Source organism: Gopherus flavomarginatus, chromosome 3 (assembly GCF_025201925.1).
Source record: "Gopherus flavomarginatus isolate rGopFla2 chromosome 3, rGopFla2.mat.asm, whole genome shotgun sequence".
NCBI lineage: Eukaryota > Metazoa > Chordata > Testudines > Testudinidae > Gopherus > Gopherus flavomarginatus.
The window spans coordinates 66,232,359-66,247,401 of record NC_066619.1 but is presented as its reverse complement, the minus strand read 5'-3'; the positions used below and the strand labels follow the sequence as shown (position 1 = coordinate 66,247,401).

Genomic DNA, 15,043 nt, shown 5'->3' with positions numbered 1-15,043 from the left:
GTAACTTCAAGTACTCACACATTTTCCGCAGACTTTACATAGAAAAATTTCACTTTCCAGCACTCATGATTTAACATGAAACCAGTTAACCAAATTGTCCATTCTTGTATCTGTATTTCAGCTATTGTCACAGCCAACCATAGACATTTAAAACAGAAGTTTCACCAAGTTTAGCTTCACTTCTTTCCTAAAGAAGATCCTTGTATTAAGTAGTCCTCCATATAAAAACCTGTATACTTCTGTTGCCCAGTCATGAACAAATCTTATTACTTGATGGAGGCCCAGTTTAGATTTCATTTGTTTGTATTTCATATACATAGCAGTATATTTAAAAACAGCCATCTATCCAGTGATTTATTTCCTTCCAACAGTGGGAAACATTACTAGCACATGTGATGAATCATGGCCAATATAAATTGGTGCCTGGTCTGTGGCAAAAGCCTTTTCACCAAAGTAATACCTTAAATTATACACAGAAATGTAACAGCTTCTATGAACTATACTGTGTCACATCGAAGAAGGTAGTATAATTTTAGCAAAAAGTTAGAAAGATTGGCTTCAGTAGTCAAGATCACTAGATATATACCTTTTACTAGGAAAATGTAACAGGAATAAGAGTATCGCAACGGTCAAACATACAAATAAGTGCAAAGCCTTAAATGGAAAGATTGTGGAACTTTTACTTCTAACTCACAATGCAAGGTATTTATGTTTGTGTGTTGTTTAATGTGTTCCGAGTTAGTTATTTCTGAAAACATACAATTTTTTGCATTTACAGAAAAAGACACAATTAACTTACAGCAAAGCAAAATTTCCTATCTAATGAATAACTATACAAAGAAATGCCTGTTTCACGGTAACAGCAAAAGAACATTTCCTGAATTAAAGCAAGTTAAGATGTTATAATCCACAGTTAAAATTAATTATTCAGTCCACTGATAGAAATATTTGAGGGCAGGAATGAGAGGGAAGTGCAAAAACCTTAGTCTCTCATTAGAAACTAAAGTTTCTTGGTGAAGGCCAGCTAGGGTTTTTTTTGTTTTTTTGCACCCACTAGTATCTCTTCAGTTGTCTCAACTGACCAGAGCAGAAGACACTTATTTTCGCTTGAGAAGTGTTTTTAATAGTTTGCCTACTGGGGCTTTTGCTTTCAAAGAATTCCACAAAAATATTAACACGTCAGTCATAATTTAAAATTAAAAAAATAATCCTGAGTACTTTCTTTGGTTAGAGTAAAGAATCAGTGAACAGTCTCAACTGTTTTGCTGTTCCCTAAGATCCAGTTTCCATTAAAATAACTTTTGCTGCTGAAATATTGCTCAACTCAGTGGGTTATACTGTCCCAAAGAATTAATAGATACTATTATATTCAAAATACTATTTGGAACTGTTTACACAAGAGTTTTAAAAATCCAAGGTCAAGTGTCTGTGTGCAAAACAAAAGGCACTGGAAAGTCTGCTTATTTGAAACAAAAATTCAATTGCATGTACATACCTAAACCACTCTGCTTTTGTTCCAGAATAGTTCTTGGTGTTCGTAAGTTACTATTGTTGTCTGAGAGGACCTGCATATGGAAAACAGAAAAATAAGAAAAAATAGAATAGCAGCATAAAGTGTCCATTAAACTTGATATATTGGCCTGCTCCAGACCGATAAGTGTTAATAAGCTGTATGATAAATGTTAGTAGAAATACATAAAAGAAATATGAAAGATCATGCAATATCCCCTTGTGAAGGGAGTCCATTTCACATATGAAGTCCTTGCAATGAGGTGGAGCAAAGCGGGCATTCAGAATTAAAAACGAACACAGACCAAGACAGAGATGAAAACACAGACAGTTGAGATAGATTTTACTTTATTTTACCAAATGCACACTCCTAAACTGCTCCTGTATTGAAAGGGAAATGGGAGGGGGAAAGGAAAGACAGACAGGCTGTTGAAGTCACCATACAGTCACTGATCCATGCACGGGCTCTATCAGCGTAGCCTTCAGACGCCTTTACTGATGCACTCTTTTACTAAATACAAGTTCCTTAAATTTCCAAAAAGATTATGGAAATTACTGAAACTCTTAGAAAAGAAAGGGGCATAGTTAGAACACCATCCATTGTCCTATATACAGACAATATTTTGAACTGAGGAATCTTTAGATCTTCATTGATATTTTGACTGTCTCATTTGTCCTGCTCTTTCCCCAATATTTAGACAAGAAGTCTTCAAAATATTGTACAATCCAATGGATGAAGTACTGTGTTTGGTTTTTTCATTAGATATCTCCAAATATAGGAGTGAAGACAAGAATGGTTAGTGCTAGAGTTTGTTTCCTGCTCAATTAATACTAGGCCACTGAAAATATGATCTATACAAAACAAGTTTTGAATAGTAATATCAGACCCCACATCCTTAAAGTGGCATTGTCTGTCATTTATTTTTAAAAAAAGTTTCAATTTACCTACCACCAAATTAAGCAATGCTGTTTTAAAGTCTTAAAGGACAACTAAGCCAAAGCTGAAGTCAGTTTCATTAGACAGTAGTCTATGCCTTTTCTAGCGTGTTAATGTTTACAATTCCTGTAAAAAAACCCAATTCACTGTGGAAATATCTAACACATTCAGTGAAAATTCTGTGAAAAACATGCATTTGCTTTCTCCTCCTTCCTCCCCCAACATTCTTGGAAGTATTTTTAAAAGTCCATTTTAATAACAAGTGGCAAGAATTTACTTGGAATGTAATCCATAACAAGGGATTAGATGTCCTTAAAGACAGTTGGTTGCTGCTTGGAATGCATAATAATGTTTAATGAAGTAAAGTTTAAAAACCTGTTGCCATGAGCCAAAAATACTGGATGTGAAAGCCAATGATTTAGGGGAGACAGGGGAAGAAGTGATTTGTTCCCCTGATCTGCGTCTTCGACGCCCAGTACCCACACCACTGGTGTAATGCAGCCAGGTACCAATACACTCTGGGCTAGACACACTCAGGGGGCTCTCTTCCTGGAAGTGAGAAAGGGGGCAAAAAAACAGCAAAGCATGCAAAGTTAGATTCCACAGAGCCAGTGATCAGAAAAAAAAAATACAGTTTGTTTGCACTCTTTTATTTACAGCTTTAAAACTATTAAACAGTAATTAGGAATGACTAATGTTTTAAACTACATCTTTCAATCCACTACTTTCACCAAGTTTCTGGTAGACTAAAATTTTACCAATGGCAAGATAGAACAATGGTAGTCAGTAACTGGTCCACGGCTTTAAAAAACACTGTTAACAGAACACATTTGTTACTCTGAACATACTGTTTAATAGTTTTTCCCCCTTCAATGTATAGTAAGCTTTTCTATCTATTATTTAATAGATTTTTATTTTGCATTTAAAGTACTACCACATATTTCAAAGAGCCAGAAGATTTTGAACCGGGACTGGAGATTACAAGACTGACTCCCCAGGGGTGGCAAGAAGGATTTCTTGACCTTAAAGCACTAAGGAACTTCTGGTGGCAAAGAGTAGAAAGAGATTTCAAGGGACAATGTCAGGCTAAAAATAGCCCTATTTGTCTACCTGTGTTAATACCATCTAGATCAGTGGGCCTCAAACTTTTGTACTGGTGACCCCTTTCACATAGCAAGCCTCTGAGTGCGACCCCCCTTATAAATTAAAAACACTTTAAAATATATTTAACACCATTATAAATGCTGGAGGCAAAGTGGGATTTGGGGTGGAGGTTGACAGCTCGGGACCCCTCGTGTAATAACCTCATGACCCCGAGGGTTCCTGACCCCCAGTTTGAGAACTCATGATCTAGATTAAACAGCACTGAACCTTTTCAGAAATGTAAATTTCTTTCTCTTTCTCACAATTTATATTCTTTAGTTTTTCCATTTAATTGTAAGCTCAGGGAAATGAGACTAATCAACTTCATTTCTGGTCTCCATTACTAGCACAGTGCTGCCATGTTTGTATTAGACCCTGCTGAAGACTATAATCCAGATAAATTTAAAGTTTTAATTTTATTTTACTGGAGATTATAAAATTTTAAAAAGAAGACTTAGGTTGAGCCTAAACTACCTGACAGTGTCCCTTTAAATGAATGGACTGAAGTAGAAAGAGTTATCTTTAAAGAAATAATTCAAAGGCAATTTAAGATGAAGTCAAACTACACTTTCAAGATATCAACTGGTCAAAATTCTTCAAAGACTGCTTTGCAGATTTCAGTGTGGCAGACACAAATATATTTGCTCTTCCAATTTACCTTCTTTGCACAAAGTTTCACAGCTATATGAGTAAAATCAAAATTCAATAGGAAGCAAAAATTTAGAATTTCCATAAAAGCTGGATGCTGGAACAGATTCTACTTGAATGTTTTACCTGCTGAAAGTCAAAGTTTAGCAATGCATATCAATAATACCTCTTGAAAGCAGCTTCTGAAAATTTACAAAAAATGAAAATGGTTAAAATTTTGAAATACTATAAAACTGCACGTGAACTTCTCTCTAGGAAGGGAGCTTGCATTATTGGAGTGACAGCCACTTTCAAAAACACTGAGATTACTCCTCTCGAACATTGCTTATGGTAAAACAGGAAATGCAACCCTGTAATACATTCACACGTATCACCTCTTAATTTTTTTATGTTATATACGGATCATAATAAAACAAAAACATCCGTATTATTTTCCACACATTGACAGTAACCAAGTTACTTGGAATTCGTACTATTCCCAGTCTATATAAGCACCTATTCCTGAGATAATATGCAGGGAAAAGAGTATACAGTTCTTTGAGGTTTTAAGCAACTGAGGATAAGGTATTAAACTGTACCTCTTATGTTCTAGTGTCAGGCCAGGTCTACAGTATAAACTTGCATCACTATGTAACTATGTCGTTCAAAGGTGTGAAAAATCCATACCCCTGAGCAACGCAATTATACCAATCTACTCCCCAGTGTAAACAGCACTATGTCAACCGCAGGGCTTCTCCTATTGACATAGCTACCGCCTCTTGCGGAGGTGGATTAACTACACCAACGGGAGTAGCTTTCCCCTCAGTGGAGTAGCGTCTTCACTGAAGTGCTACAGCAGTGCAGCTACACCTCTGCGGTATTTTAAGCGTAGACCTACACTCAGGGTACGTCTATACTACCCGCCAGATCAGCAGGCAGTGTTCGATGTATCGGGGATCGATTTATTGCGTCTCATCTGGACATGATAAAATCGATCCGCTAATTGATGCCTGTACTCCACTTCGGCAGGAGAAGTAAGTGACATCGACGGAGGAGCTGTGCCAGTCGAGTCACCGCCATGAGGATGGTCAGGTAAGTTGAACTAAGATATGTCGAAGTTGCGTATCTTAGTTTGAACCCCGCTGCTAGTGTAGCCCAGGCCTCAGTGTCACTTAGGTACTAGTGTGCACCAACAGTGTCTTTACTGTTCAACTATATTAATAGCATACAGTCAATCATCACTGACTTGCTTCACTATTGTGATGTTAGAGCACCTTTTATGACAGTTTCTCAACTCCTTGGTGTCATGGCCTCTACACTGGGAGCCCAAAAAGTCTTAGGGCACTTATCTGAAGACTCTGGAAAACACACATTCCCCACCCCTCAAAGCATAGTGCCAATTTGCTCTCTTACCTTCAACCACTGTGCCACTGGAATCAGTTGCTCCCTATGAAAGTTAATTGTAGATGGCAACATTTTCTTATAGCCACTTCTTCCCTCACCCCAATCCCCACAAATGAAAAAGCTCAATGTTTTGTTTCCATTAGCAGCAGTCTTGTGAGAATGAATATGCAAGCAATGTATGTTAGTCAGCTTGGAGAAGAAGGAGTTGAGACTAAAAAATGTGTATCTTCACTGTCATAGAATAAGAGTTATATAATAAGATTTAAAATAGTAAAGGAAAGAAAAAGAATTTATATGGCCGAACAGTCATATGATGTTTCTGAAATTCCTTTCAGACAACCATTGCCATGGACAATTTCCCATGAAATAAAAGCAGCACTTTGAGAAGAATGACACCATTCTATTTTTGTGTAATCAAAAACAGAATAGTCTGTACTTTTTTGTTAGAAGTAAATGAAGAATTCATTTCAGTAGACACGCACCATGACAGAAACACTTACTTCAACAGAACCAATCTTCCGGGATCTTGGAAGGGGTGACTTTCTGTGTATGTGAATTGGGTCTGACACCATTGGCTTGAATACCACTATTGATCGATCCGTTTCATCTCTTTTAGAAGTATGTGACTCCTCATCACTATCATTTTTATGGGAGGTTTTCTTTGAGCCTTCATTCTACAAGTAAAGGTATTATCTGTTCAAGTTAGCTACATACTTTGTATTATTTGGACATGGAAATCCATTAAGTAAATCAGCCACAAAAAATGCTTAAATTATTCTATAGGTAGTAAAGTGTTAATGATATGCATGAAGTTTAGTGACACAAGGTTCTTAAATCATAAAAATACTGGTTTTTATACACTTAGAAAAAGAATTTGCTACTTTAACTCTCTTCTACCACATGACAATATGACCATAATATTGTTGCTCACACCACGTTGTCTTACAAGTTTCACTGAATATGAAAAGGATAAAATCCTGGTTCCATTTATGTCAATGCTAAACTCCCACTGACTTCAATGGGGGCAAAATTTCACCCACAGTCTCTTAACATGTGTAACACTCAATTATTTAACTATATACATGTACATAGATACAAACTGAAAAATATCATCAATAGTCTCACTAGCCAATATTCCCTAAAATTCCAATTCATATTTTTTCTTAAATGTCATCTTGTGCATTTGTCATAACATTGGAGAAACGGAACTATCTCCAACAACAAATTAGGCAAAGCCATAAAAGGTTGCAATTACAAAGGCAGTAAAAGAATAAATGAAGTGAGTATACCTTTAATTGAAGTAAAGTATCTATTTGAAATCAGAGGGCCTGAATTATGACATAGCTGTTACTCATAGTACACTAGTTTATTTTTATATGAATAAAGTACACACAAAGTTAATTCAAAACCAAGAGTCATTCTTTCTAACTAATTCTTCAGTGATTAAAACAAAAGTTATTAGAACATATTCATGAACAGAGAAACTTTGAACTTTTGTTCTAAAGTATGCCAGAAGTATTACCTCTCGGGAGGCAGGTCTATATCCAAAACCAGCTGGTAAGTTTTTATCCTCTTCACAGCCTTTAGCTCCTGGACTAAAGTGAAGCTCCACATGAAAACGTTCCTCTGAAGAAAGTTCCTAAAGATAGTGAATATCTACTCTTTAAAACATGGTTTGAACTAACCACATTTCTGTAGATATTTATCAATTGTATTTACTTACCTTGTTTGGATCCTCATAGAGCATGATAACAATCTGGGTCATGTAATTGAGTTCACTGACAATATTTAGATAGTCCATAGCTCGTTTCCACTGTTCATCTTTTGATTCCTTAAAGAAATGGAAACATTTTGTAACACATTTTAAATTAAAAAACCTTTGAAAATAAAATTGAAGTTATGTAAGAGAAAAATGTGATCTTAAATTATGAATATTTAAGTCATATTTTAAAAATAAATGTTACATTCAACCCAAAATGCTCATAGCTCCTCTAAATTAATGAAAAGTAAACAAACATTCTAGAAAAACAAACCAAAGACTAGCCCTTCAAGTTCAGGCCACATTTAGAACCTTGCATTTGCTGAAATTTTAGGGCTGTAGAAATGACTAGAGAATTTGAATCAAAGCATGATCAATAAAGCCATTACTATGATCATAGTAAACTTCTAATAAGTAGGACTGTAAAGCAATTTAAAAAATTAATTGCAATTAATTGAATGATTAAAAATGTATTGTGATTAATTGCCTTGTTAAACAATAATAGAATATAATTATTTAAATATTTTAGATGTTTTCTTCATTTTCATATATATTGATTTCAATTACAACACAGAATACAAAGTGGACAGTGCTCACTTTATATTTATTTTTATTACAAATATTTGCACAGTAAAAAAGAAATAATATTTTTCAATTCACCTAATACAAGTATTACAGTGCAATCTCTATTATGAAAGTTGAGCTTACAAATGTATAATTACATATAAAAAAACTGCATTCAGAAATAAAACAATGTCAAACTTTAGAGCCTATAAGTTCACTCAGTTCTACTTCAGCCAATCGCTCAGACAAACAAGTCTGGTTACAATTTGTGGGAGACAATGCTGCCCACTTCTTGTTTACAATGTCACCTGAAAGTGAGAAGAGACATTTAGATGGCACTGTTGTAGCCAGTGTCACAAGATATTTACATGCCAGATGCACTAAAGATTCACATGTCCATTCATGCTCCAACCACCATTCCAGAGGACATGCGTCCATGCTGATGATGGGTTCTGCTTGATAACGATGCAAAGCAGAGTGAACCAACACATGTTCATCTGAAGGGTCATTGAGTCCAGCCGCCTGCCTTCACTAGCAGGACCAAGTGCTGATTTTGCCCCAGATCCCTAAATGGCCCCCTCGAGGATTGAACTCACAACCCTGGGTTTAGCTGGCCAATGCTCAGACCACTGAGCTATCCCTCCCCCGCTACCCTCAATTTTACCAATAACCTGGGAGGAGAAATTGTTCTTAAGTTCCAGGAACAGAACTTCGGGAAGTGTTCTGCTTTATTTCTGATTAGGTAGCTCCCAGGTGAAGGCTGTTTAAGCTAAGTGAAATATATTCATGTGTTGCATATTAGACACCACCTGGTTAGTGTTAGGGACCAATTATGAACAATTTTGGAGATGGACAGTACTGCTCAACTTCCCAAAGAAGAATTTCAACCTACTTACAAGAAAGCAAAACATCCTTACAAGATATTTTGCATTACTACCTGATCTGGATATATGTATGGAAGCGATCTAGTCTTTTCTGAGCACAAGGAATTTAGAGCTCAAATGTTAGCAAATACACTAATATTTACTAACTTCCATCAAAAAACCAAGGTAACGCTAAATGTTTTCCATCTTGTTTTCTGCTAACAAAAAAATCTATATAGCAAAGACTGGCAATATGACTTGGATGCATAACACTAAACATATTAGAAATCAATATATTTAATAAAATAGGTTGCAATTTTCAAGGTAGCCTAAAGGAGTTAGGCACTCAACTTCTATTTAAGGTTAGTGGGATTTGGTCCCATAGGTTCTTCAGAAAAATACCAGCCACGGCTTTTGTTCTAACTGGAAAATGATCAACTTACATCACATAAGGCACCATAACGAAGAGTTGATAATAAGGAGTGGACATGACTCTCACTTGTGAAATATAACCGAGTACGAACATGACGTTCAGGAGACATAACGCCTCTGGAGTATCTAAAATAAAAAATATAGTGGAAAAAAGATGCAGTCAATTATTTAAGACATTAAAATATACCCATATTAGAAAACTGTTACTACAATCTTACTATACATTGTTTGAAGTAAGCATAGCTTTACTGATAGCTTAAGCTTATAAGCACATGGTTATCTAGCAAGGTTGCAGGAACATTTAAGTACTGAAGACAATTTGCAGCATACATGTAATAAAAAATTCTGAACTTACAGAGGGTGAAGCTTGTTTACAGTGTCATCATCCTGAGTCCTCTGAAGGTCAGAACGAATTTTCCTAACTAAAGGAGTGCAGTAGCCTTTGGCAATCTCCAGTTTCTCAGCCTTGGAAATACCATATTCCTGGACAGAAAGAAATTAAGTTTTTGAAACACAACTATAAAGAACACTGAAATGAGTCTTGAGTTCAAAATTCACAGCTGAAAAACAGTAGCTAGCTATCTGCTACTTCTTGTGACTGAAAAACATGGATTTTAAGTGTCTGAACATGGACAAAGAAATTGCACTGGAAATGTATGAACTATGAATGGAAAGAACGTTTCCTTAAGTGGCAGCAGAAAAGTACCAAGTTCCTTTATACCAGGATGAATCTGGTTTTTGAAATAAGGTTCTCTTTTGTGGCCTAACTGAAAGGAGGAGGCATTTTATTTTTTCACTTGACCTCCAACAGTTGCAAGAAAGGTACTGCTCTTTTTTTGAAGGAAGTATGGCAGTTAAATATAATCTGAAAACAACAGTAAGAAATCTCCATTAACATCAGAATGATACTCTCATTAGTCATTTTGGGCACTTAGAATATTCACCTTAAAATTCTATTTCAGGAGTCTCCTGCTCAATGAAACAAACAATCATACACTGCTGGTGATGTACTCCAATGCCGTAACAGAACTTCTGCTTACTGTGGAAAGCAAGGTAAGGGCCTTTTTCTTTGTATGTTATGTTGGTTTGTCAACTTTTTTTTAAGGGAGTATTCTTGTATGTACTGTTTCCCCATTGCTACAAATAACCTATTTAAAAGAAAACTTTGCAAATCCCTATAATATGGCATTTACCTGATAAGCCTGTCTTTCTTTCGCTCTCTCTCTACACTGGCATTAGGACAGGTCCAGTGGTACTCTACTTCCCTTCCTACCACAACAGTGATATTCTGTAATCAGTAACATGACCAGCATACTGAGTGTAATTGTGTTATACCCAACCCGACTGATTCTGGACTTCGGGTGATCTAAAAGACAAGCAATTTGAAGTCCATACTATGCAGGACTTCCCTCCCACTTTGCCATGTTGAGTACTCAGCATACTACAAAAGTAAATGGAATCCTCTCTTCTATTTGTAGATCACCTTTAAGCCCACTAAATGCAAAGCCTGCAATGTAGTTTAATTTCCACTGAATTTTCTTGATGTAAAAATATATTGAATAGTAATGTCAATTTGCCTCAGTTCCTATTGTTACAATCAGTTAAATAAAACCAATCCACTTGCATTCCTCTCTATGCACCATCTTATTTCAGTGAGTGATTCAATTTTTAAATATTTTTTTTTCATAAAACAGACAAAAATTTGATTGGTAAATACATTCTGAATTTAAGAACATCTTATCTGTGTTAACTATTGCTATACAGACTATAAATAGGCTTACCAAACCAAGTATTCATTTTCAGCATTAACACAAAGAACCAACAAAAACAAATCAGGTTGCTGAATGAGCAAAATGACTTCTTGTCTATCCAGCTATTTGCACAAAAAAACTGCACATGGACTTCAAGCCTTCAACAATTCAACATTTCTGTAGTGCAGTATAGCATACTCCACTTTCATAACAATCTTAATTTGTCCAATGGCACCCAACACCTTAATATGAGAATTCAGTCCATTCTTTCAAGAGCTGACAAACTTGTACAAATATACTCCCAATAAGTACAAGCTGTGAAGGTTACAGATGTGCATAAGGTACAATATTTGTATTCCAGTTATATGTTTATTTGTATCTTCTCAGGCTCTCAATGTCCCATGTCACAATATGAGATCTGATCCCCTGGGCAACTCCCAACAGCCAAGAATTTTAAAGGTGTTATACAGAGGTATTTCAATTAGAGAGTTAGTTCTCTTCATGAAAAAAAGTTTTTTCTCATCTAGGAAAATAACTAGTAGACAGAATTGGAAATAAGACCCTGCAGAGCAGACATTTTATCAGAAATGATGTTACATATATTAAGCAAAAAAAGAAGGCAAATCCATTATTAGCGTGAATGAATTAGCCTGATTCACAGAGAAAGAATTCTAATAATATGCCAAAGAGAGACATTAACACTGAAGGTTATATTTAGGTTTTTTCTCCCTTAGTCTACTCAGCACAATACTGGATGCAGTTTAGATCTCACTGACAACGGTATCTATTGTCCATCTACATCCAGTGAAATTCCATGTAATGTATATGACTATTTAGTTTTGAAATTGCACTGCAGACAGTAGATTAAAAAAAAAAAGGAAACGAGAAGCAGACAGATCTAGAACCATGTGGCGAAGACAATACTAATGTTCATTCATTTCCATAATCTTGCTCTGTGTGTTTTTGCCATGCTCTGCTATTTTAAGTTTTGTTTCCTTTACTGACAGAAGACAATTTGCTCCCACACTAACAGTGAGATAACTATTTCCTACCTTCCTGGTTCCCTGTTGAATGCCTTTCATTAGTAGATACTATTTTGTTCAGTAATATGGATGAGTAATAAAAATATAATTTTATAGACATTAACCAAATTGTATTTTTTTGCCTGATGACCATCTGTCTTGTTAGAAATAACAGAAGGAAGATGGTATCTGTATTTAACTGCTAGCATACTATTTAAAACCAAAACCAAAATGCATTTTAGCAGTAGAAAGCTCCATTTTGGTTTAAATTCTTTACCAGTTTGCCTATTATCACTTAACTGAAGCTAACTGTGCCCCTTACAAACAGCCTGAGAAGGAAGCAAAAGAGCTGACAAAAAAAATCAACTTCAGATAGGGACATCTTTGATTACTCCATTTATACTGCCCTCCTTAATCTGTGAAGAATAGTCATTATGGGGTACTTAGTTTTAGCACACTGGGCTAATGGGCACTAAGACCTAGTCACATTTATGCAAGCTACTGGAAAATTCACTCTAAATTTAATAGATTTGATGGACTATGAACTACTAATTTATTGTGAGGCCAGTTAATCTGTACTCTACCACTGACATTCAATCTCTTCAGTAAACAGAAAGTCATCTTGAACCCTTTAGTCACTGCAAAATACAGAAGCCTTCCAAAAACAGAAGACAGTAAGCATTTTTTACAGATTTTTATTCTTGTTGTAAAGTGCTTACCTGAGGGATCACAATGTCAGCTAATGCCTTTGATAGCCTGTATAATTCCATTGTGTTTTCTAATTTTAAGGATCCATTATGTTGGACATCATATTTTATACAGTCATAAATATCAGGGATTTTGCTGATGTCATATCTTCCATTCTTTGTTTTAAAGTCCTTTTCCAGCTTGGCCCACCTGCGCAGCATTAACTCTAGCGTTTCACTATGGTAAAGTTGAATATCTAGACAGATAAATATTTTACTCTTATTTCATTATTTAGGATTGATCAGCCAACAGAAAAGTTAAACTGATTTAAATGTATTATTGAAATTATAGTCTTAAAATGTGTTTTAAGGGTAAAACAACGTTAGCTCACTCCAGATAACAAATGCATTGAGGTAAAGTGGTCAGAAGACTGTGACTACTACACCTCTACCCCAATATAACGTGACCCGATATAACACAAATTTAGATATAACACAGTACAGCAGCGCTCAGGGGGGTGGGACTGCACGCTCTGGCGGATCAAAGCAAGTTTGATATAATGCGGTTTCAACTATAACACAGTAAAATATTTGGCTCCCGAGGACAGCGTTGTATCAGGGTAGAGGTGTACTACAAAAATACTTGAAATCATTATCTGAAGGGCTCGAAAAAGAGGGAGTAGTTATGTGTATGGGTAGTTTTGAACTCTCAGTTTTCATTGCTACTAGCATGGAACTATTACATGGTAACTAAGACAGCAGCATGTCTGCTCTAGCCCCAGCTCCCTTTTCCAAGTGCATCGCTAGGTCTTCAGACAGAATTGTAGCATGATTAATCATATACAGTGTGGTTTTAAGAAGTACTCAGGAACTTCTTTAAAATTTTAGATTAAAATATTTTTTTCTGGGGATATGCCCCCTATTTCCCATCCACTCCTGTACACAGCCCAAGTGCAGAAGACAGGAATATGGGGATCCTGGAGACTGACAGAAGCCGGCGCAGATGCCCCAAATTGCACACAAGAGGTTTGGATGGGGAAAAGGAGCAATAATTGTAGAACAACAATTCTAGCTATCAGTGCAAGTCCTACAGAGATAAAATGCAATTAAAAAAATGAAGTTGTTTTAATACTACACAATTTATAGAGCAACATTTCTATTCGTCGTGGACCTTTTTTAGTGTAGAGCAAACAAAAGCTTTAATGAAGATATTAACATTCAAAGGAAATCGTCACTCAAATTACATTTAGAGCAGCCTACCCTCTTTGTGAACTTATAGTTTTGCAGGATATTTGAGTAATATTATGCCTGACAATCACTGTAGTTTTTAATATACATCCTGGAAATAACTGGTTATTGCAATGTTACTACATAGTCTTTTGCTCTAAACCTTATGCTAATTGCAGCAAAGTCTCTCAGGAGAAGAGCCTGTATTCTAAAGCCATATATGCTCAACTTCTATGAGTCCCTAAAGTATTATTAGCAAAAATCTGTGAGACAGTGAAGCTAATGAGGAAAGAGTGCCTGCCTTCTGCATATCCATTAAAGTTAGTGGTATCAAATGGACAGAAGTCAAATTAAACACGTTTTAAAATATTTCAGTTACCCGCGGACTTGGGATCTTCCATTCGCTGCCTGATTTGAGAAGTCAAACTCTGGATCAAGGAATAAACCTTGTCACACGTTCTCACAGGATTTCTGATCACCTTCATTGATTTCATGAGAGAGATGCTTCCAGATGGAGTAAGCTACAGTATGAGATAAAACAGAAATATTGGTTATATCTAAATACACCTCTACCCCGATATAATGCTATCCTCGGGAGCCAAAAAAATCTGTGTTATAGGTGAAACCGCATTATATCAAACTTGCTCTGATCCGCTGGAGTATGCAGCCCTGCCACCCCAAAGCGCCACTTTACTGCATTATATCCAAATTCATGTTATATCGGGTCGCGTTATATCAGGGTAGAGGTGTATCTAGGAAATTCTGATGGGATGCATTAACAAAACCAAACCCTCCACAGCTCTCAACTCTCAGATATCCGGACTCAACATATGCATAGAAGTACAAAGCCCACAACTTCCTTAAAGTCAGAATTAACACACTGTGATATAAATCAAGAGCAGAAAGCTTAACCCAAGTGTCAAAAGCTAAGGCTGTATGAGATACTTAGAGGGCAAACTATTCTGTATGGAATACCATAGCGATGTCAGGAATAGAATTAAACTTCCTCACTTATGTTAAATATTTTATTCTGAAAAGTGAGAATTCTGAGGAAGTTCACAACTTTGTGCACATTTAATAATTTATTGTATTTTGTTTTTATAACAAAGATTTTTTAAA

At 35.9% G+C, this 15,043-nt stretch overlaps 1 protein-coding gene across 15 annotated transcripts in view; it reads right to left on the bottom strand.

The window, feature by feature from the left end:
* Positions 1-15,043, bottom strand: part of PPIP5K2 (diphosphoinositol pentakisphosphate kinase 2) — a 75,013-nt gene that overhangs the window by 14,081 nt on the left and 45,889 nt on the right. For 7 of the 15 annotated variants that reach the window (XM_050945591.1, XM_050945593.1, XM_050945590.1 and 4 more), the window contains 9 exons: positions 14,304-14,445; positions 12,731-12,954; positions 9,594-9,721; positions 9,250-9,364; positions 7,344-7,451; positions 7,143-7,259; positions 6,121-6,294; positions 2,822-2,995; positions 1,496-1,565 (listed from right to left, as the gene is read on the bottom strand). In XM_050945591.1, the coding sequence (XP_050801548.1) occupies positions 1,496-1,565; positions 2,822-2,995; positions 6,121-6,294; positions 7,143-7,259; positions 7,344-7,451; positions 9,250-9,364; positions 9,594-9,721; positions 12,731-12,954; positions 14,304-14,445 (1,252 nt within the window). Of the gene's footprint in view, positions 1-1,495; positions 1,566-2,821; positions 5,664-6,120; positions 6,295-7,142; positions 7,260-7,343; positions 7,452-9,249; positions 9,365-9,593; positions 9,722-12,730; positions 12,955-14,303; positions 14,446-15,043 lie in introns of those variants that run through there. The other 8 variants (XM_050945596.1, XM_050945598.1, XM_050945602.1 and 5 more) reach the window with 7 other exon arrangements.